Consider the following 23129-nt stretch of genomic DNA (forward strand, 5'->3'; position numbering starts at 1 on the left):
AGCGCTGATGAAACTTGAGTATGCTGTAATGAGTGAAATCACTATATTTCTGCACAGGAAGTGATGATGGTAGCAGGCTCTTTACCATGTCTTACCTTTTTAATAAGTGGCACTTCAAGTTATGGGATTAATTCCACAGAGTGGAAAAATATCAGGAGTGAAGTAATAAATATGTTAAAAGGTTATTATAGTTGACATTTATGCCTGCAAATCTCAGCAGGACTTTAAACTACGCAGTTGCTTCATGTTGGGGCCAGGGAGGAGAAATATCTTAGTGATAGGCTAAAGCTCTTTTTTTTAAAAAAAAAAACCAAAACACACCCTGACCAAACAAACAAACCAACCCCCCAAAAAGCCAAATAAACAAAAAAATCAAAAACAAAATAACAAAACCAGAACAAACCCACATCTAGATTCAAAAAGAAGATAAAAAAGTAGTTGAGCAAAAGTGTAATAGAAACAATACTTAGAAATCCCTAGGCATTAACCAAATATTAATAGTCTCCAAATTCTGTTATTGGGAGTGCAGAAAAGGTAACTTGAAGAAATCACGTGGCTTTAAAGGAAAGAACCTTAAACTGTCTCCTGTAGAGGAGTTTAGCTCTCTGTAGAGCTCTATGCTTTCTCTGTAAGATTCTGTTCTCCTATAATTATCAAAAAATTACAGTAGATTAATGACAGAAGCAAAGCTCATTGCTTGTTTCTAAAATGCTCAGCATCAACACTGATTGATTAAAAACTCTTTGAGTTTATTCTTCCATAAAGAATACAATATTTTGTCTTTCTACAGGACGTAGATGCAACAAGGATGCTTTCAAAAATGTTCTTTGCCGACTGTGAGAATGAGGAATGCCATAATTACTGACTGGGCTAAGTGTGATGAAGTAAACTCCCAGGCCAAGTGCTTTGCAGCGATCTGGCTTTTGCAGTTGCTGCTGGGGGGGCGTTGGTTTGCCAGGTTCCCAGGACAGGTTTCTCTATCCTGCCTTGCATATGAATTAGTTCTGCAGAATTTGATGGAAGTTTTGTCATTGACTTCAACTAGCCCAGACTGATACAGAAGTACTGGCTTCCAGAAAGAGACTTGACACATATTTGCCAACAGGATAGATCTTAACAATGTGTAGTCTGCTGCAAACTTTGAAGTAGGGAAAGAATCTTATTCTTTACTTCTCTAGTTTTCATTAGGGACATAATTACCTATGATAATAAATCTTTCAGTTTTGAAAAAAGAAAGGGCAGTAGATTTTTCTGGCATGTGGATGAGAAAAAGACAATACAAATACATAAAAAGCAATAGTTTGTCTATCCACTCCTATGGAATGCTGTCCACTTTATCTCAAAAAGAATACTGAAGAAGTAGGTGGATTTTGGAGGGGAGAGATGGAAATTACTAAAAAGGAACTGGAGGACTTCTCATGTGAAGATACAGGTATTGTTCCCTTAAAAAAACAAACAAACAAACAAACAACAAAAACATAGTATTTATTTTCCTATTTTGCATTTGCCAGAGAAAATAGATGGGAAGTTTATTTTCCTCTGACTTCTGATCCAAGAACAAAGGCATGTGGAATGAGATTAAAAGATAGAGAAATTTAATTTTTACAGAATGAAATTGGGCACAGGGATTCCGTGCTGTATTAATTACTGAAGCCAGCAATTAAGCAAGCCTCAAAATGTCTGAATTTTGCCTTCTGTGGAGGGCAAAACCAGACAGAATTACTGCAGCTTATTCATAATACTGATTTCAGAAGGAAAACAGAGATGCCTGATTTTGAGGCTCAAGCATTTACCCCTGAGGGTGTTGCTATGGTAGGGGAAATCAGAAGACCTGGCAGAAGCCTTCTGATTCCCATCTCTGTCCTATTTGACACTGGAAACCAGTGAAAGATGGGGTGTTAAAATAAGTAGACCTCAGATCGAGCCTGGTGTTTCCTGTATTTCTTTTGATAAGCCAGTAGAGGAACAGATTTTTCACTCAAAGTCTTTGCAGTAATGCCTCCTCTGTTATACTAATGTGCCAACTGAACCTTATTTTAACATTGCTTTATATGGGAGAAAACTGCATTTAGAAAAAAAAAATCTTTGTAAGTCATGTTGTAAAAAGGTTTGTGCAGAATGAAACAAATTCATCTGTATCAGTATATATATGTATGTGTGACCAAAGTACCTTTAAGAGTAATATCTAAAAGTATTTTCTGTAATATTTTTTTCAAAATAATATATCTCTCAGACAATTGAGTCTTGAAGCTGAAAAGGAGGGCACACATACTTTAGTGTCTTACTCCAGTACTTAAGATTAAGGTTGACTTTGCCTGATCAGATTTCAAGTCTGTAGTAGCATTAACTCGTGGCTTGAAAGTTGCGTGTGTGACATGAAGTTTGACACATATTTATAGAGAGTGAATTAAAAAAATTAATTTTAGCATTGATTAGTTCACTATTCTGTTAATGATCTGTTCTACTCTTCTGTGACAGAACAACCTCAGCAGAAGAGAATTATTTTTGGTTAGTTTGCCTTAACTGGAAAAAAAAATAGTTATGATGAGATAACTTGTAATTATATTGGATTAAAAACCCCTTGTAAAATAAAATAAAAAATAAAAAATAAAAAATAAAAAAAAAAAAAAGAGGTCAGTTTTAGTGATGGGAGTTAGCTGCTCTCGGAAATTGTTTATTCTTACTGATTCATTGAGAAGTCTGTTTCTGTGTACTATAAGGGTTTTATTTCCTGTCGTTTTTGAACTGAGATCTTGACATAAAAACTTAAATGAAGAAATACCTCTATTATTTTATCTTGAAAGTTCAGGTGGAATTGTCTGAGTGGGCTAAGAAATTTTCCAACATAGTGTAAATATATTTACATTGTAAACATATTGCTGTTTGAACATCTTTATTTCACTAAAAGGAATATTTGAAAAGCCTTTTACTGAAGAAAATCAAAGTGAATGAAGCTGCAGTGACTGGAAACAAATAATTTTCCTTTGTTCTTACAGAGCTCTTCCCTACCTTCATACCCAAAATCCCTGTGATTTTAGCTAATGGTAGATTTATTTCTCTTCTTATATTGTTATCAATGTAAAATTACATCAAGTATGGGTATTAAGACTGTCAGTTCTTCCAGGTGTTTTGCCATACTACTGTGTGCTATTACACTATTTTCCTACTTGTGCCTAATTAGACATGATGTGTTCTTTTTGTCTTCAAAAATTAATAGTGTAAAATAAGGTGCAAACTGTTCATCTATCTCTGTGACAGTTCTACAGTACTGTAGGCACACCTCTTTGTTTCTGTCTGTATGGAAATGATTACAGCATAACAAAAGCGGTGCTCAGCTCTCAAAACATACTCTCTCCTGATCTTGTCACTCTTGCTCTACGGTGCAACTTGTAACAGTGCTGAGGTTAAAAGGTTAGAAAATGTATGCTGCTGTATGTCGTTAAAGTGCTTGCATGTTTCTGTGACGTGTGCTCTCCTCCTTCTGCCTCTGTTCATGAAATATAGTAGAAAATCTCCTGCTAGCACTATTACCAATAGATATGTTAACAGCATCCAATAAAGAGATGTAAATTTATACTAAATTCCCCTAAGACGCTTACTTGGGAACTTCTTGGATTGCACAAGTTTATGAGGAAAATATGTCTTTCTTTCTGAATGGCTAGAAAAGCCTCTGGATCATGAGAACATACATGAAGTATTATTTAGCATCAGTGGTTTCAAGTAATTAAAGGGTTTTAAAAGAAAAATTACATTTTTTTTTTTTTCACGACAGCAAAAAGTTTGAATTTAGTTTAAACTAAGAATACGAGTGATCAGCTGAAGGAGCAAGTTTCCAAGCTGTGTGAGACCAGGAGTGATGTTGAGGAGGATGCCTAGACTTCTTGTGCTCCCTGGCAGCTCCCTGTTACCAGCCTACGGTGGTCCTCTGTCAGCAGAACTTAACTGCAGTGCATGGGTGTTGCCTTTCCAACTTATTTAATTGTTGCTAAGTCATCTCACTTTGGCGGAAATCAGGGAGGAGAAGACACCAGTTTGGGATTTGTGTGTGAATGTGATGTGCTTTTCATAAAAGGTGTCAGTGATGTAATGCCCTACGTTGGAACTATTATTGCCTGGCACTTCATTGCTAGTGTTTCACTACATTCGGGAGAGAATTCCAAATAAAAATGTCATGAAGTGAAGGCATTGGCAAGTTTGAAAGTCAATGATATGACAGTTTTTTGCTTTGGAGGAAGTTACTTAACTTCATTTGCCAAATACAGTTCTGAAGAAAAGAAAAAAAAAAAAACAAACATATTTTATGAAGGACTATATCTCTCCTTCATGTTAAGGCATGCAAGACCTCAAAACTGTATATGTTACATAGGAGCACTGCATAGTCTGCCTGTGGCTCTTAATGGGGATTTAAATGTAATGTTCCTAATACTCTGAAAACAAAAAAATAACCAAAACTTTAGAAACCCACCACAAATGTTTATTTGGGCTATCCTTACGCATGTAAAGTTGCTGGGGGAAAAAAAGAAAATTCTCTTTGAAGTCTCTTGTAAAGTTTTGGGTGTTTTTAAGCTTTTGCCCTCATGTCAGCTTCAGAATATTTGTAACTGCTACAGTAAATGCTGATTAGCTATTCCGACAGGCTCATGTCTGCAACTGTTATTAATGAGAACAACTTGCAGTGGTATATAAATAATTTTTAGTGACTGCTGTGTAGTTGGCTGGCAGCTGTGCTGTATTACAGTCTAGGTAATCTTGTTTTACTTAAAGAAACTCTCATCTTAGATTTCAGATAAAATTTCTAGTTTGTACATGCCACAGTTTCAAATCTCAAAGGCAATGTTCTCAAATTACTTTTCTGCCAGATAATTTTGATAGTTTAGAGTTGTGGAAAATCAGGAAGGAGATGCTCTAGGTAGTGCAGCATAACTGAGAATATTTTGCTGTTGCTTTGAGAGCAGTGACTCAATTGTGGTTTGGTATTGGCTGGTTTGTGTAATTTTGCTATTAGCACCTGCAGTGAAATAAGTTAATCCCAGTGCAGTGATCCTAATTTATTTAGTTTAAACATAGGCAAGGAAAGGAAGTCTAATGAAGGTAAAGGAGAAGGGGAAGACATCTAGATTGGATTTTTTTTTTTCTTTCTAGGTTTCATGTATGATTAAGATATGTCCTTCAAAACATACTGTATTGTTTAGCAACATAATGGTATCAGCACTGGTATGCTGATGGGAAGAAATATAATGATGTGAAACCAAGATGCTGGGACAGCCTGGTTCTTAAGTGATGTTGACTCTATCTGTCAAGTGATCTAATGGGAAGGAGACTCTCTTGATGTTGGTTGGCTGATGGATTTGTTTTAATTTATAGCATAGTTTTTTGAGTGAGTTGGTTTGTTGGTAGGTAGGTGGTGGGACAGTTTAGGAGCATGTGGTACATGAGCAGATTTTATCCAACTTAAGAGTTGCATGTAAACTAGTAATCTTAAAATACTTCATCATCTGTTTTGAGTACAGACTTTAAACAGGATTCCTGCAGTTCAGTGCAAGAGAGACGATAGTGCATCCTTTACTCTGGCAGTGCCATTGTCTGCTCACTTTAAAGTTAGCCCTTTTCCTCCCCTTGGAAGTAAGGGGAGGACAGCTAGCTTGAGGAGACAGTTGGATGAAGCCACAAGAACCTTGTCCTTATTTGTTTGAGGAAGTTTGAGAGTCTTGTCTGCTTTCAATTCTCTGCATAGTAGGGGCACCTTGCCAATTTTTTCACATCATCTTTAACTTTCTGGGGCTGTTTTTTTCCAAGCTGGTTTGTAACTGCTGTTGCCCTTGTGTTCTAACTCATTTAGGGTATGCATTTCTTGATCTGCAGAATTACTAGTTATAATGAAATCAATACGGCAAACTGATGATCAAGTCAAAATTAAACAGTCCATTATGATGGCTCAGTGCTGGATACCTGGACTTATGAAATAGCTGGGTCCTCTAATTTTTTTTCCTTGAACAGGGCAAGTAACTTGTGAAGAGAGAGAAACCTCTAGATCATGTAGGTTCAAACCTAGCAGTGGTACACTTTATGTACTACAGGGTGCCTGAATATTTACAATGTGCTGGCTGGGTTTTTTGTCTGTTTATTGAGACAGGCATGAAAGGCAGAGACACAGATACAGATCCCAGCTTGATTGTGGAATGGCAGGTTAATTGTGGTAGATTTCTGTTTTCCCTAATGGTTAAATCATGGTATTTAGGGAGGAGCCCTGTGATCACTCACTGTAGCACATTTAGGGCTGCTTTTGGGCAGAAAGGGGACATTATTGAACTGTTTAGTTGTCAGAGGGGGTCATTTCTCTGCCATGTGTGAAGAACCTACTGTATCCCAGTACGTGCCAGCAGGAAGTAGAGCTTTTGGTTTCTTTTGAGGAGTATACCACATTTGAGATTAGTGACACAAGAACTTTCATATTTATTAATAGTATTGATTGTCTTTTATTTGTTTTTAATTACAGGTCTGTCAAATAGATGCTAGGCAACCAGTTAAAGAGTGTGTTTGCTTTGTGCAAGCATTGAAATTGCAGAAACAAATAGATTTACCAGTTATATTTCTATACCAATTCATTCCGTATACCTGTTGGAGTGCGTAAAGGCCACAAACAAATAGTGTAGTTGGAGAAATAACACATTTGTGAAACTGCCTGGTTTTGCTTACCAATTGCAAATTGCACATCTGTGTCATAAATACTAAATTTGGAAATGAGGTCTGATGTGTAGGAATTTCTGTTCCCATGTTGGCAGTTAATAGTCTGGTTGACAAATGGCAGGAAGGAAACTGATGTAAAAATAACACAAGGTTAAGTTGGCAGAGCACAGATTCTACCACCACATCTTCTTGTCACTTTAAATAAGACATTGCTAATTGTTAGGTGAGTCAGATTCTCTGTTGCTCTTTCCCAGTTTGTTTTATTGTTTCTTGTGCAGGGTATTATTTAATGGGAAATGCAGGGTAACATATGAGACTTTTAAATTTATTTAGGTTTTGGTCATGGTGTCAACCTAAAACTAGGAGGCGAAAAGGAAAGGATTGCGTACCATGAAAATTATTTCATTGACTACTTAGTTTGGCATTTTCTGTATAAACTGTGCATACTAAAGTCTCAGACTTGCAGAAACAACCTCTCTGCAGTCGAGTTAGACACTGAAAATGTTCCTGCATGTAGGGGAGCCAACTTCCAGTTCTCTACTACTTTGCAGTAGAGAAGGCTAAGAAGAAGCTCCACTGCGGAGAAAAATGGAAACCCTTGAGAGCTGAGCAGGCTGGATTTATTATCAGTTTTGGAACCAATGCTAAATGGATTAATTTTTCTTGAATCTTTTTATGAGGACTTGCTCCTAAATTGTAGTGATTATTGTTAAACTAAAATGAGCTGCAGCACACTTCTGAGAATATTCTAAGTCTCCTCCTGAGCTCCCTGAGGTCAAAATTGAGATTTTATTTTAAATCTTTGAAGCATGGTTTAAAAATCAAACTCTGCAGTGAAACTGTTCAGGAGGCTTGGCCTTTTCACCAAGTAGTTAAGTAGTAATATTTTGCAGGGACTGAAATATTTCAGGTAAAGGTCCTAAATTTGCAAGTACTCCTGGGCATTTCTGTTCCTGTTGTAATAGAAAAAGAGTGAGATCTTGGCTGTGATAAGACTCTTTGTTATTGTGTGATATTGCCAAGTATTTTTTTATATAAATTGGGAAAAATAGTCCTTTTTTTTTCCTCCCTCAAATAAATCCTCATGATCAGTTTTCCGTAAAGTCCCGTAAATCCCTGCATAACATCTTATCAACTCCATTATCAGAGCTATTTAGTTATTTATTTCCTTTTTTAACCTAGTGAGACAGTAATTCACTGCACCGTTTATCCTCCAGTTTAAGTTTTGTGCAATTTTTCAAAGCTCTGCAATTTTACATTAGGCTGATACTTAAGGGAAAAGCTTTCCCAGATGCTAAAACAGAAATTTTGTGCATGAAAATGAACAGAAGAATATTATTTCTAACACAATTCTCTGTTAGAAATGCGGGGTTTGTGAGGCGCTTACACTTGTGCAGTAATATTGTGACTGCCATTTTAAATTGAAGACAGAAAATACAATACTTTCAATGAGTTACAAGAAAAATAATAATATTTACTGCTTTGTACTTGAAAACCATGCCCCCAAATGTGCAATGGAAGGAAAATTAAGTTCCGTTTTTACAATTTCATTTGGATTGCTGTAGCAATGTAATGTTCCATCTTTGCTCACTTACCTTTCTTTCCCTCCTTTGCTCCTTTCTTCTGTTTTAACTAAACCCAGCTGCAAATTCTGTTGCTGTCTTTTCCTTTTATCTGTCATTGAGCCCATAGGAATTTCATCTATGTCAATCCATCATTTTTGGCTAATTTTAATACAGAGGAGCAGCTTGGTTGCGCGTAATGACAGTGGGCAAAAATTGTCCCTCTCGTTCATATAGGCACATGTTAATCCAGTATATTACCTCTAACTGCCCACCATTACCCAGGAGGGATTTTCTTATGTTGTGATTATTTTTTCCTTTCTTTTCCTTTAATTTCCATTCTTTGACTAAAAATGGAAGACATCCCACTTTTAAACTACTTTCGCCAAAAAATGGCAATTAAATGCATGCCCCCAGGTATCCTTTTAACTACTACTTTTTTGTCTATTTGGATTTCTTCCTAGTAATTGTGTAACGTTTTAATGCTTATTTTATAATTGGAAAACCTGTGTAAGTTGTGTACACAAGTCTTTGGATTGTATTGTAGCAGGCTTGGCATAGTGAGGTCCTGGCTGTGAATGGAGTGTCTTGGTGCTCTAGTAATAAAAATAATACATTTTGGTAGCTAAAGCATGTGCAGAAGGTGACAATTTATTTCTAAAATTAGACCTGTGCATTAATATGAAGGTTTTGAAGTGATGTTTCGGTCAAAGGCTGCATTTTTGTTTGGTTGGTTTTCACTCTGTTCTGCGACATTCCCATTTTAACTCAGCTTGCTTAAAGATCTCTAGAGCAAAATTTCTTTGAATGGGGGATTTTGTAAGTGTGTGTTTTTCATTGGCTGAACTGTCCTGCTTGTTTGTAAACTGGTGATCTAGTACTAGATCACCTGGGTGATCTTCTAGGGTGCTTTTCCAATCTCTGCACCAGATTCAGCCTAACAGTGTAAGTGAACAAGTTCAGTGTGGATCCACCTAATGGGCTACCAGAAAACGTTCCTGAGGTCAGAAATCAAGGTGCACCAGAACTTCATGTGAGAATGATATGCTGCCTCCCCGGTAGCCAAAACTTCTAATGCATTTTGGGCTTGCATCTTTGGAGGGGAAAAAAAAAAAAAAAAAAAAGGAAAGGGGGGGAGGAAATAAAGGGGAAGAAAGAGACCTTCTAACATTCAACTAAATATTTCCCAAAGCTACCTAGTGAAGTCATGAGTCCATAACCAAGATGCACTTCCATGTTCAGCCATTCACGGTTTCTTACTACAAAATAAAGCAACAGGAAAAAAAATATTGATGTTGCTGTCATGGTTTGTAATGGTACAGCTTTATTTTGGGGATCATTAGATTCTCTGCCACCTTGGAATTCTCATGGGCCTTAGTATGTTGTTTGCTTTCTGATTTGAGCTATGTCCCTTGGAAAAGGTCACGTCTGCAGTGTTTTTAGAATTTATATTTATTTTCCCCAAGTGTGCAACTTCAAAACAGCTTAGCTACTTGCATCAGGCTCTTCATGTTCAGGTCGAAATAGCCTCAAAAATAGCAGCTAGGGATATGAAGTAGTTGGAGTATGAGTTCGTGGTTTTGTTACTTGTGGTTTTAACTGAAACATATTGTAGGTTTTCATTAGCTGTTATTTCCTTATGCATACCATGAAATTGCACTTCTTATCACCCTGATGGATAGCAGTCTCTGGCACTTCTTAACTGCTCTGCTATATTAGTTAGCTTTTAAAAGGAATATATGCTGCTTTGGTATATCAGGGTATTAACCTAGTGTCTGTACCATTTTGATGTATTTATCACTGCGGTTATCTGCTATTGTGTGTTTTCTGTATCTCAGAGAAGAGGAACTAAAGTATTTGCCAGCCTGAAATTTCACTCAGGGGAGCACCTACCTTATCATTTGGTCAGCCCCTAGAAAGGACCAGGTATTTTCCAAATAAACTAGCATGTTGACAAAAGCAGTGGATTCTTTGAGTCATTCTCCTGGAAAGTACCATTCAGTGTATTCCCAGGGATTTTTGTACGTTAGCTATATGTGGTGAGCACCAAAAAGTCCTGCCTTCCCTCTATGGCTTAGGCGTACGTCAAGTGATTTGCCCAGGGGTACCAGCGTGGAGGAGGAAGCTGAGTTTGTGTGTGCAGAGTATCAGGGTGGTATCACATAATGCAGGCCTGTGGTGAAGGTTGTACCTGAATGGCTTAATACAAAAAAGCCACATGTTCTTGCAGACTATCTGTCATTTCAGCCTTTTCGATTCGTGAAAAGGTGTGTGTGTGTGTGTGTGTGTGTGTGTGTTCCTTCCACAAACACTGAATCTCTGAGGCACAGTCCTGTGTTTACTGTTGCTCAATACCTCAAGGCATCTGCAGCTCATTTACCGAGGCATCGTTCTGCTCCCCAGCCTCTGCTGCAGGCGTTTGTAATTTACCTGTTTGGTTTTTAAGTTGTGAAAGAATACGGCATCTGCCAGCACAAGGAGGCAGAGCAAGATCAAGTTTTTCCAAAGAAACACAAGGCTGGTTGGGACATGACCCCTGCGGAACTTTGAGCCTGGTCTCACCTCTGCTGAGACTTTATGGTATTCTCTATTTACCAGGAGGTAATGTCTTGCATTTTCCTGCTTCTGGACTTGGAAAGTTAAATAGTCCTTGAACAAAACCTTGGCATGGGGCAGTTTCCCAAGGAGCGTTTCCGTCATAACATCTGTCCAGAGCATAAGCCAGCATTATTGGGAATGATCAGGAACAGTTGCTGCAGTGGGTGCAGCACATCTTCACTGAGTATATCGCTGTTTTTCCAAGGAAGAGAGATGTCAGTTGCACTGCTGTTTAACACGTGCTGCCTGGTAGGATAATAATGGCTTGGGATCTTTTCAGTTTTCTTTTGGATGTCATCTTTTACTCTGCATTACAGCTCTTTTATTAATTTCTTTCTTTGGAAGTGAAGAGGCTGTGGGCTGCTGAGTTAATACAGAAAGTAGTTGCTCTCTACACTTGTCTTGCAGTGTAAACAGTTTCTATTTAATTGGTTAAAATTGCCTTCCCAGTGGTCATATGTTGCACAGCTTCAAAGTGTTGTATTAGTAGATCTAGACACTTAATTTGAGCAGTGGTGACACACCTCAAGCAAGGTGGCAGCTGTGCCTCTGAGCCCTGTGTCTATGCATCAGTAAATTTCATTTTGAAGCAGATAATTGCAAGGATTTTAAACAAAGGATGTAATTTTAACCTCTGATATCTCCATCGAAAGTTAATGCCGCTGCTCTTACGCTATGGTCCAGCATCGTCACTTTTCTATTAAGCACTAGGTCTTCACGAGCTGTTTGATATTACCTAATCCTAAGTTAAATCTGAGCAATATTGTGCTCTGAAGCTGGCTTGCATCTTCCTCTTCTAGTCTTTCCTTTATAACAAATCAATGTTAATATGTAAAAATTGGACATGTACAGCTGTTTCACTCTGTTAATTGAATTACGAAAAGCTTAAAAGGTAAGCTTAGTACATCACTGTTAAAGCCTACTGATGTGCAACAAAGATTTGCACTCTTTATATGGAGGTCTAGCAGTATATTACTTCTGTGCAGTGATAGCTCTAATTGGAAACCTAATAGGATACAAGAGATTTCTAAGACTATTACAAATGATAATATATTATTTTTTAAGTCTGTGGGATTTTTTTATTGACAGTCCTTTGGGCTGAAGCTGGAAATAAAGTGCGGAATGTTGAAATATTTCTCGTTGGTCCAGAGGGCTGTATTCAGTGCTAATCGCACATCACATTTCTTGAGTTCTGAAGTGCTCCCAGTTGGCAGTTCTCATGATATAAATTCCAACAGTAAATCGGTGCTAACAAAGCTCAAGTACCTGTTCCCGTTCAGTAGCTCCATCTTTAGGGGAGGGAGGGGAAGATGATCGCTGGTGCAACTTGCAGTAATGACAGCGTGTCGGTAGGTTGCTAATGTATACATAAAGAGGTGATTCCTTGGAGTAGTGGCTGAGGGTGCCCCAGAGACTCCTTTTCAGTAAGTTTGCACGGTTAAGTTGGTGTCTTTCCAGAGGCAGAGCTTCCTGCCGAAATACAACACTCTTCCAGTCTAATGCACAAGTGGTAGCTGGAGAGTACTGAGTGTCCAGATATATAGACCTGCATAGGACAGGGACAAGTCATTAAGGTGGAGTGGGATGCCAGGAGTGTTCAGGATAGAATGGCTTTTACTTTAATTTAGTACTGATCTTGAGCTGCATGAGGTTTCATGTTCTGGGGAGAAAAATCTTTCCCTCGTGGCTGGTGCATCACTTTACAGAGAATCTGTCTCCCTTTACTGCTGTCTTACATGCTTTCCTGCCCCTGGAAGCATGCTTTTAGTCATAGCTTCACTGTTGTTGAATTATCTAGCACCAGCATGTTGTGAAATTTTATTATTAGTCTAATCTGAAAATAAAATTTTAGGTATGATAAAATAATTAATTCCCTTTCTCCCTCCCGATTCCCCTGCTGTCAAGAACATGTTCACCAGTACTGCGGAGAGCAGGGGAAAAAAAAGCATGTCTGTGATCAGTGAAGTTACTTTGACAGTTTATGTTTTTGCAATTGTATTTCTATTTGTAACACTGTTACTAACACTTAGCGATTACTCTGGTTCCCTGCACGTTAATCAAATACATATTGTCATGTATATATTGAATTTACTGGATTGCCTTCCCTCTCAAGTAATACTGCTCCATGATTGTTATAATATGAACAGTGCCTGGTTCTATCCTTCTGTCTTATAGTAGCTTTATTAAAAGAATGGGGAAAGAAGAGGTTTCCATAGCCATGGTACATCCATGATGGAAAAGGCTGTGTCAGCACCTCCCTGTATGCAAAGGGAGTTTTCAGTTCTGGCATCTCAAAGATAAAATACTACCATAGCAGCACAGAACAAAAGAGGCAGCAATGGAGTCCTAAACCATTAATGGCTTTACTGGTTAAGCTATACTTAAAATTACTCAGTGACATATGGCACACTGCAGAATACAAGTGTCTGAGGATCTCAGTAAAACGAATTTTCAACAAGCGGACATTTGAGTTCTGCAGCACCTTTAGTTTGTACCACTTGTAGTGAGCTGTTGGCAGGGTAGGGAGAATCTAGAGTTAGACAAAGCTGATTTGAGGAAGTGCTGTTTTAATTCCCCTTACAAAAGCGGTTCCACAATGCAAATAATATCAATGGGGTAATTTCACGTGGCTTTATTTTAGAAATCAGTGTAGCAAAATGATAAAAATGTAGAAAATTTAGACGTATAAGAGCATCATTGTGTATTTTGCTTCCTTCAATTATACCATGAGCCTTGGTTTAGCAATACTGCAGAAATATATTTTAATTTTAAAGAACACTCAAGATTAATGAAATTAACATAAGTCCTTAATTTATTTAGTATGGTCTTTAATGTGGTACAGTTTTATTAAGACTGAGAAGGAAGAGCCATTTCTGAAATACAATAGGAAATTGTTCCTTGAAACTTAATTCTTCTGTTGTGTTGATAGTGTAGCATGTTTGAGAGTAGTTCTGGGCAATGCTACTCTTATAAAAAGGCTGGGAGAGAGTGGCTGGAAACTATGCCCCATCCCTAGTTTCTCTGCTTTGCTAAGCAGTCTGGAACACTGATAAGTCCAGGTGAGATCTTGAGATTCTGGAAGCATTCAATCTACTTTTAATCCCTGTCTCTACTTCAGGTAGTGTATAAAGACTAACACTGAATACTTTTTTCCATATCATACTTGAAGAATGTAAGAAGTCGTATTTATCAGAGCTGTAATCATATTGCTAAACAATTTTGGTTTTTATCTCTTAGTGCTGGCCCCAAAGGTGACAACATCTACGAATGGAGATCAACCATTCTAGGACCTCCGGGCTCAGTCTATGAGGGAGGTGTTTTCTTCCTTGACATCACATTTACACCAGAATATCCTTTCAAGCCTCCAAAGGTAAGAGACCTGTAGCTGATGCCTTAAGTTATGAATGCTCAACAGACCACTGAGTAGCGTGCAGTGTTAATGGAAAGCAGCCCATCTGAAAGCCAAACTTAAGCCCATTTCAAACATTACACAACTTTCTATTAGCTAATGTTAACAGCTTTTATGGTCCTCTTGATTGTAATTTTGGACCTTGTTTTTGTTTTTCCCTGCTTCTGTTTATAAGAGGTCCAAAGCAATTAGTGCAAGCATTGGGACAGGACTGGGAAGAGAAGTAAATAAACTTGAGGAGAGGAGGAAGGCTACAAGTACTTGTTTCTCAAACCAGTTGGGTACTGTAAGCATAAGTTACCTGTGTCTTGGCCACTAAGGTAGTATTTAATTAGTCTGTTTTGTTGGACACTTGTTCACCTCTTTGTACAGTAACAAACTTTCTGTAGGTGTATTATATTTGTGAAGCTCTTACATTCCAGTGTGTTTGTGTTCCAGTGTTATTAGGCAAATACCAGTGCAAGTGAATGTTATCTTGTGGTTCCAATACTTGGCCACGGGAAGAGTGTTTGGTTACAAGAAGAGGTGGTTGTGTATACACTCAGTGTTTGCCTTGTATCTGAAAGCATTTATGTGCGTGTTTAACTCTCTGCATAAAAGTTGTTTGATTCATGAGATAAACACTAACGACTGCCCCATCTTCAGATTTTGGTTTGGTTTGCAGTAGAAAGGATTTGTCATAGTTCAGGCCATCAGTCCATCTCAGCAGAGACAATGCTGATTGGTCAGGCAAGACAAATTAATACAAGTTTGCCAAATTAAAGAAACATTTTGACTGTTCTTCTAGCATAACTTGAAGGTTTCTAGGAGTATCAACAGGACCTTAAATTCTTCCCCTAAGATAGGACTCTGATTCACAAACAGCATGGTCTACCTTGGGGCATGTCTAGTGCTTTCCTGCTGACATCTGTCCATCCGTTTTTGGAGATTCTTTGGCAACACACGTAGTTCTCTTGGGTTAGAACTTAATTCAGTTTAGAATAGTTTTCCTTCTTTTTTTTTGTTTCATTAGTTTGCATAGAAAAATGTATTGTCCAACCAACTATATGCAGTTTATTACGCCATGAGCCCAGTATGCATTTAAAGAGGGAGCTTTGTTACAGCTTTGCTTTCTGTGCTGCAGGTCAGAAGCATTTATCACCCCAGGCTCATCCAGACTCATCACAGAATCATGAAATGATTTGGGTTGGAAGGGACCGTAAAGATCATCTAGTCCCAGACTCCTTGCTATGGGAAGGAATGCCTTCCACTAAACCAGGTTGCTCAAAGCTCCATCCAACATGGTCTTGAACACTTCCAGGGATGGGGCTTCCACAACTTCTCTGGGCAACCTGTTCCAGTTCCTCACTACCCTCACAGTAAAGATATTCCTCCCAATATCGAATCTAAATGTGCCTTTTTTTAATTTTAAAACTGTCACTCCCTTTCTCTGCCCTTGTAAAAAGTCCCTCTCCAGTTCTCTTTTAGGCCCTCTTTAGGTACTGGAAGGCTGCTCTGAGGTTTCCATGTAGCCTTCTCCAGGCTGAAAAAGCCCAACTCTCTCAGCCTGTCTTCGCAGGAGAGGTGCTCCAGCTCTCTGATTGTCTTTGTGGACTTCCTCTGGATTCACTCCAACAGATTCACATGCTTCTGATGTCGGGGTGCAGTACTCTAGATGGGGTCTCATGAGTGCTTGGGATTGCCCTAAGACAGTTACAGGACCTTGCACATGGCCACCTTGATCTTCATGGGTTTTGCACAGGCCCACCTCTCTGTATTCCTCCCACGCTACCTGTCCTTTCTTCCACTCTCTGTAGGCTTCATTTATGTGTTTGAGCTTGTCCAGGAGCTCCTTGTTCAGGTCTCTTTTCCTTCTCTGGCAGATGGACCCCATCAGTGCCCAGCAGACCAGGTTTCTCAAAGCAAGTCCCATAGTCTGAGTGGCCAAACACCCAACTGGAGCATCAGTCCTTTACTGTTGATTCACCAGATGACACTGGCCCTTTTGAACCCTTTCCCTCTGACCAGGAGGATTGATTAAAAAACTACCCAGTTCTTTCCTGTCGCTCCCAGGGCTCTATAATCCTTCTTGACACTGCCAAGACTGGTCCTGGATGTATCACTGGTGCCCAGGTGAAACAGCAGCAGTGGGTGATAGTCACTGGACTGTACAAGGCCTGGAAGCCTGTCTGTGACATCCCTGTTATAAGCCCCTGGTGAGCAGCACATCTCTAGAGAGTACATCAGGTCTGCACACGAGTGACTGTGCACCTCTTTGAAGACTCTCCTACTACTGGCACCTGTTGCCTTCTCTTAGTTGTGCTGGTTGGTACACAGGGAGTGGATGGGGCTGCCTTACCCAGCTCCGTGTCTTTCCTGATGTCAAGCAATTCTGCAGAGGCACCTCAGGCTTTGGGAGAAGGCTCTTCCTTCTGCAGGTCTTTGCTGTGGCAAGCTTCATTCTTCTGCATTATTGCCCCCCCTACCTTCCCTGTGTGCTGGTGGGAATGCTTCTGCCTGCCTGGCTGCACACTGTGGGTCCACTGCAGACTGAGCCTGGAACCAGCTGTCCAACTCCCAGGTGTCCTCCACCTGGGCACACCTTTTGCAGGCAGATCTGCTGCCTGTCCTGCCTCAGAAGAAAGGTCTCAGCACTGCTTTGAGCCTGAGGTCTGCACTGCAGCCTCTCTCCCTTCAGCAGCTCCACGGGGGTGCAGATGCCCCAGGCTGAGCTGCAGCCTTTGCTCTCTGAGTACCCACATTCTGCCTTGAGGGTCAGGTAGGATCTCTTAGAGGACCATATTGTAAGTATTGGCACTACTGAGACAGCCTTATATGCTGAGTTCCCTGATGCAGAACTAAACATATAGTTATGTCATACAAGCTCAGCCCTGCTTTCTGCTCTGTGCTTCTGACAGGAATCTCTTTATCTTTGGATCTAAGCCCTCACCCAGATGAAAAGAAGGGTGGGATTAAAGAAACAAGCAAGCACAACTTAATGAGGCTTTAAAAGACTAGTTTAGTGACCATTCACTGTATTGTAGCAGTCTCATTTAAATGGAGTCTTTCATCTAGCAAAGTCCAAGTTGGTTTACAAACCACATATATGTATGGAAATAAAATACATATAGCTTCAGTCACACTGAGAGGGGATATAGGAGAAAGCATAGTGGTGCTCTAATAGAAGATACTTGTGCTACATGAGTACTCCAGGTTTAAGTGAAGAGCCTTTCTTTGCTGCTTCTGTGTTAATATCTACGCTAGTGTTAATAAATGGTAATGCGGAAAATATAATTATCCTATTGCTCCTGCTTTATTCCTGCTATTTTGTTGATTTCAGATTGTCCCAACTGCTTGCAGTGACCAGTAAATACTGTTTGTGGGTCATCTTGAAGTGGTAGGCTAATTTAATTACCATAGCCTTCCTTAATATGTCTTTTAGGGCAAGAAATAAAGAAATATCAAGTTGAAACAAAACCCAGTGTATCACTTTGATGATAAGCACTAGCAGAGCAGTAGAGTAATTTTAGAATAGAGTAGAATGTCATTTTAAAAGCCTGAAAGAATGTAATTTTAAAAGCCTAAAAGCCCTGAAAAGATTAAACTCTTTAAAGAAAGAGGACTAGTTTCCCTTGAATCTTCCTTGGTAAGCCTAGTAAGATCAGTGGAAGAAAACCTCTACTGTGTCTTTGAGTCTTTGAGGACAGTCCCTGCTGTGGGCTGCCCGATGGTGAAGTGCCTGTACTTAAACACATTTCACAACCTGAAAACGAAATGTCATTAAGGGATTTACTTTCTTAAATAAAATGAGGTGAAAATGGTCATCCCCGGTAAGCTTGCATGCCCTTAGGAATATGCATGAGAGAACGTGTTGAGGCAATAACCACTGTTGACAACTGCTGTGTGGCTGATGAGCATCCTAGAGATGTGTGATAAAGGGTATACAGGTGCAGCCTTTGAGGAATGGGTCTAGTTCCAGCTGAGGGTTTGATTCAGTATATTGGTGCAAACGTTTTTGGAGAGTCAGAGGACTGTGCTGGAAGTGATATGAACAGGTTCCTGGAAGGATATAAAGAGGGACTGCACTACTGTACTTGAGGGTGGAGAAATGAAAAGTCTTAAAATTTGACTTGGAAATACATTGCAAAGTACAAGGAGCTTCAGTGGGAGAAATCTGATACAGGGACAGATACTCTCTTTCATGTCCTAAATATGTATAATGGAGTTCTTTTGCATTTATTGAGCATTCCATACACGACTTTGAAGATTTTAGTGTTAATCTGTTCTTTTCTTGTTATGTTTTCTCATTTTGTGTGGTATTCTGGCTTTGCCTATGTCTGAGATAGCAGTTGAATCAGGCACGTGCTGGGTGGGCCCAGATTTAGGAGAATCCAATAAACAAGTATAATTAGAGTTTAAGAGTTCACTACTTGTACTATTTACAATGGACATTTTCCCAAGAGTTATATTATAGTTGGGTTAGATTTCATTTATTGAGGTGAAAACAGTAGCTTGTGTTGACCTGGTGAGTGTGCTTTGATCATTTGTATTAATAACCTCTAACCACTTCCTTCCACCCACTCCTATTCTGCTACTTGTGTAAATTAACCTCTGCTATCACTTCAGGCTAAGGTTGAGAATAGCTTCTCTTATGTCTTTTCAAAAGCTGTGCTTAACCCTGTGTAGTTATTGCATTAATGTAATCTCAGGTGGGGCATTTCCAAAGGATTGTTCAGTTATACTATATTTTTCTGCTATTCTACATGCTGTTCTCTTTACTACCTTCTAAGTAGCTCAGTTTCTTTTGATTTTGGTCATAATCTGCTAGGTTTAGATGATATTTTTTTTTCCCCCTCTTTAAGGTGTAGTGAACATTTACTTGAAATGTTTTTGTTTGCTTTCAAGAGGGCCTCCAATTTCTCACCCTCTTCCAGCTCCGTTTGGGTTCCCTGCGTGGCTGGCTTTTGTACCGTCAGCAAAAACTGTAAATGTCAAACAGCTGGACTACATGTGTCTAACACGATCTCAGTTCTGAATTGCTGCTTTAAAGTGAAAACAAATTTAGATTTTTCCCACAGTGCTTTGGTAGAGTTCCTTTAGCTGGAGAAAACTGCTTTTGGTGCCATGGATATATCCCTTAAGGATTATATCTTACGGCGTGTTAAAGAACCAGCCTGTTCTGCAAATGTAAGGGAGTTCCTTCTTTCGTTTTTGCTTTCCCCTCCTTCATGCATAATAATTAAAAAGTCAGTCTTACTTTTAAAGACAAACAGGATTCATGTTTTGCTATCAGTTATTAGTCAACTGGACTGAGAGGCTGCCTACAGAGTATTCAGCTTTTGTGCTCAGCATCAGGATTAACAACTTTCTGTCTTTACAAATTAGAATTGTTGACCTCTGGTAATTTGGTCCTTATTGTATCTACTTGGAAATACTCCATGCGTCCCCTTCTGGAAGTGTTTAATCTCTCAAAATTCTTACCTCGTTTACATTTAGAGCCTTCTTGGCAGGAGACCAAAGATGCAGGTCAAATAGAGAAACACTGAGCAAGCAGTGGGGCTGGGCTGCGAGCTGCTCGGCAACCCAGGGCAGAGCCGTCACCGGCGACTGCAAATGCCACAGGCTTGTGGTTTGCCCTGAACGGTGTGGGCTGGGGCAGGTACTGCAGGGGCAGGTCCGCCCTCTGCTCAGGCTGATGCACGTGGACTTCCATGTGACTGTAGGGAGTAATTGCTGCTGTTCCTCTGAAGATTAGATGATCTGGGAAACAAAGGTCATTTTGGTTTCTTGTCTGCTATGCCTCTAAGGTTCCCTAGGTAGAAAGCAGCAGGCGTTCTTGGGTTTGGAATGGCAGTTTGTTGCAGAAGGTGTGGGAGGATGACACATCTCTGCTCTCTTGCAGTCATTTTGCTGTTCCCACCCATAATGTGCTAACATACAGGGATTCGGGGTTTCCTTTGCTTCCTGTTTTAATCCAAAATCCAGGAAGCTCACAAGAAACAAAGTATAAAGTCTCTCTAAGTGTGCAGTGTGGGTGTCTCCTGTGTGCCAAGTAACCTGCTTTTGCAAGTCCAGAAATAGCCTGTGTGCTCTGTGCGTTGGGAGCATTCTTGGAAACACTGCATGGATTCAGTGCACAGGGGCACAGCAGGCACCAGGGTTTTGTATCTGTGTCACCCCAAACCAGTGAGAGCGAGGGTCACAGCCAAAATTTTTGCATCAGAAAGGCAGTAGAAAAAATGAAGGTTGACTGGCAAGTTTTATGTGTGGGCTGGTCTCATCTCGAGGTAAAGCACTAGTGTGTTCTTGTTACACTGCAGGCTTACCAAGTGTGTTTTGTAAATACCCTCATGACCTATAAACAAACAATAAAATTTGTGGGTGTGGGTGTGGATAGCTGACAAATTTTGAGGATTTAGGGCATGAACCCACCAGCCTTTATTTATCCACATAATCATAATCCATGTAAATTCCACCAAATTTGTTGTTGCTGTTCATCCAGTGAGTCAGAGTAAGGCCTCCCTGCAGGTTCTTCTGAAGATGGCTCATGGTGATTTTGTTTTGCTTTCGGGTAACTTCTGTGGGAAGCTGCCCTGCTCAGTCACATCTCCCAAATTTGAAAATAAGAAAATCCAACTAACTTCTCATATTGCTGAGCTCTTAAAAGTGATGAAAACTGTGATTCCAAGTGTCCTGGCCCGTCTGGGGGATTTTACAAGTCCTTGGGAGCCCAGCAGGAGAAAAATGCTGGTGTTAAAGCCCTGGGCCCCTTTGCCAGTGTGAGCAAAAAGACAAAAGGTAAAAAAAAAAAAAATAAGAATTAACCCTTCCACATCCTGGATTTTGGATTTTGTGGTAGCCGTGGAAGTTGGCTCCTGAGACTGTTACTCATTTTTAATTTAAATCAGGCTCTTTTTGGTTTCAGCCGCGAGAGGGCGGCGGCGGCCCGGGGAGCCCGGCGGTGGGTCAGCCCGCGGCCGCTGCTTCGCTCCCTCACCTTGTGCCGCCTGTCCCTGCAGCGCAGCGTGTGGTGCTGCGTCACGGATGCTCACACCCCTCTCTTGCAGGTAACGTTCCGGACAAGAATCTACCACTGTAACATTAACAGCCAAGGTGTCATCTGCCTGGACATTTTAAAAGACAACTGGAGTCCAGCGTTAACCATTTCTAAAGTTCTCCTCTCCATCTGCTCCCTCCTCACAGACTGCAACCCGGGTAAGTTCCCTGCATGGCCACGCAGGCTGCCTGCCACCTTGCACCCCTCCTGGCATCCAAATGTTACATGGCCCTCATCTCACTCCGAGGGCTTTAGCCAGCATGGCTTCAGCCTCCAGAGCAGCAGGTTTCCCTCTCCAGGGCAGCTGGAGAAGGGCTGGAGGTGGTGGAAGTGATACACTCAAACAGCCTGCTGTTCACAGCTCCTCAGGCTGACCCTCGAGGAAAGCAGCAGTCCTCCTCCCGCACATGAAAACGTCTTCCCTTTCCAAACCCACCCTGGTTTTGGGTAAGGGTTGAACACTCTTTGCTGGTCTGTAGGGCTGCAGTAATTCATGCAGTAATGGAGCTGAAAGAGCCATAAACACAGTTCTGAAAATGGGGGATTAGCCTCTTACTTTCCATCATCCATTTAAAACCAGTGACCCACTATACCACAAGTAATCGTCACTGCTGCTCTAACCTACCCACTATCCACGCCAGTTAAGAGGAATATGTCTTGGTTTTCAAAGTCAGTTTTACAGGGTTTATTTTTAAAAATCTGAAGGTCAGAGAAATGTCAGATTTCACACTGTGTTATGTATGCTGAACTTATTGGAACCTCTTCTTGAGATCTGATCTTTCCTAGAAGGCAGGTTTATGTTGATACAAAGACACTTAGCAATGAGCGTCTCTCAGGTGCTTTTAGAAGGAGTAAAATAAACCTGAAATGCATGAATTGGTGAAAGTTCTCAGTAATGCACATTATGACTGATTATTGTCTCTTAAACTCCTTAAAGTTTTATTGGCATTTCACTCAAATTATAAATTAGTACATCACTATAAATACACAAAATCAGAGAGGATACAGAGCATCAATTCAATATGTTTAGATTGTTACAGTGAACCTTACCTTGTATTAAATTCACAGTTCAACTTTATTTTAAAAGTTTTTATTCTGTAACTCGTCTAAAATAAGCAGTGTGTTTCCTTTTCAGCTGACCCCCTGGTTGGAAGCATTGCCACTCAGTATATGACTAACAGAGCAGAGCATGACAGAATGGCCAGACAATGGACCAAAAGATACGCTACATAAGTTGGATTTTCGTCAAACTCTTACATTATTCGTCTGTGATGGAAAGAGCTGCTTATGATTTTGAAGGGGTGGGGGGAGGGAGGGTGCTGGTAAAGAGTAGGGTATTTCTATAACAGATTTTATTCAGTCTTTTATTTCCTAAGATTTTGTTGTTGTAACTTAAGGTATCTTGCTACAGTAGACAGCTAGGATTGGGAATAGCATACTTTAAGACTGTAATTAGTTCAGCAATATTAGCTCACATATAGTACCGAGAAGAATGTAAACTTCTTAGACTTCTTTGGTTTTCAGTTTGCTTGCAATATGTAAAAGATTAAAACAGCTTAATTTTGTACAGGTACATAGGTTGACGTTTATGTAAAAGTCCTTTCAAGACTCTACACACTGTTTTTGCTTTTTGTTTGTTTTGGGGGATTTATTTTGTTCTGGGTTGATTTCGGGCTTTTTGGTTTTTTGGTTTGGTTTTTTTTGGAGGGTTTTTGTTGTTTTGTTTTGTTTTTTTTTTTTTTTGTAAAAAGATGTCGGCATTGTTTTCCCCTTATGGAGGGCACATTGGTATTTAACAAATCCTTTTTAAAGACTGTCATCTCATGATCTGTGATAT

General features: G+C 39.9%; 1 protein-coding gene across 6 annotated transcripts in view; it reads left to right on the forward strand.

Moving 5' to 3' along the window:
* The window catches only part of LOC114056091 (ubiquitin-conjugating enzyme E2 E1), a 45086-nt gene extending 22100 nt beyond the window's left edge, over positions 1-22986 (forward strand). For all 6 annotated transcript variants that reach the window (XM_027880960.1, XM_027880959.1, XM_027880958.1 and 3 more), the window contains 3 exons: positions 14085-14217; positions 21303-21450; positions 22428-22986. In XM_027880960.1, the coding sequence (XP_027736761.1) occupies positions 14085-14217; positions 21303-21450; positions 22428-22525 (379 nt within the window). In that variant the 3' untranslated portion in view covers positions 22526-22986. The remainder of the gene's footprint in view (positions 1-14084; positions 14218-21302; positions 21451-22427) is intronic.
* The last annotated feature ends 143 nt before the right edge of the window (positions 22987-23129 follow it).

The sequence above is a fragment of the Empidonax traillii genome, unplaced genomic scaffold (genome assembly GCF_003031625.1).
Source record: "Empidonax traillii isolate 1590-97213 ecotype Southwest subspecies unplaced genomic scaffold, ASM303162v1 scaffold81:size2596050, whole genome shotgun sequence".
NCBI classification, from domain to species: domain Eukaryota; kingdom Metazoa; phylum Chordata; class Aves; order Passeriformes; family Tyrannidae; genus Empidonax; species Empidonax traillii.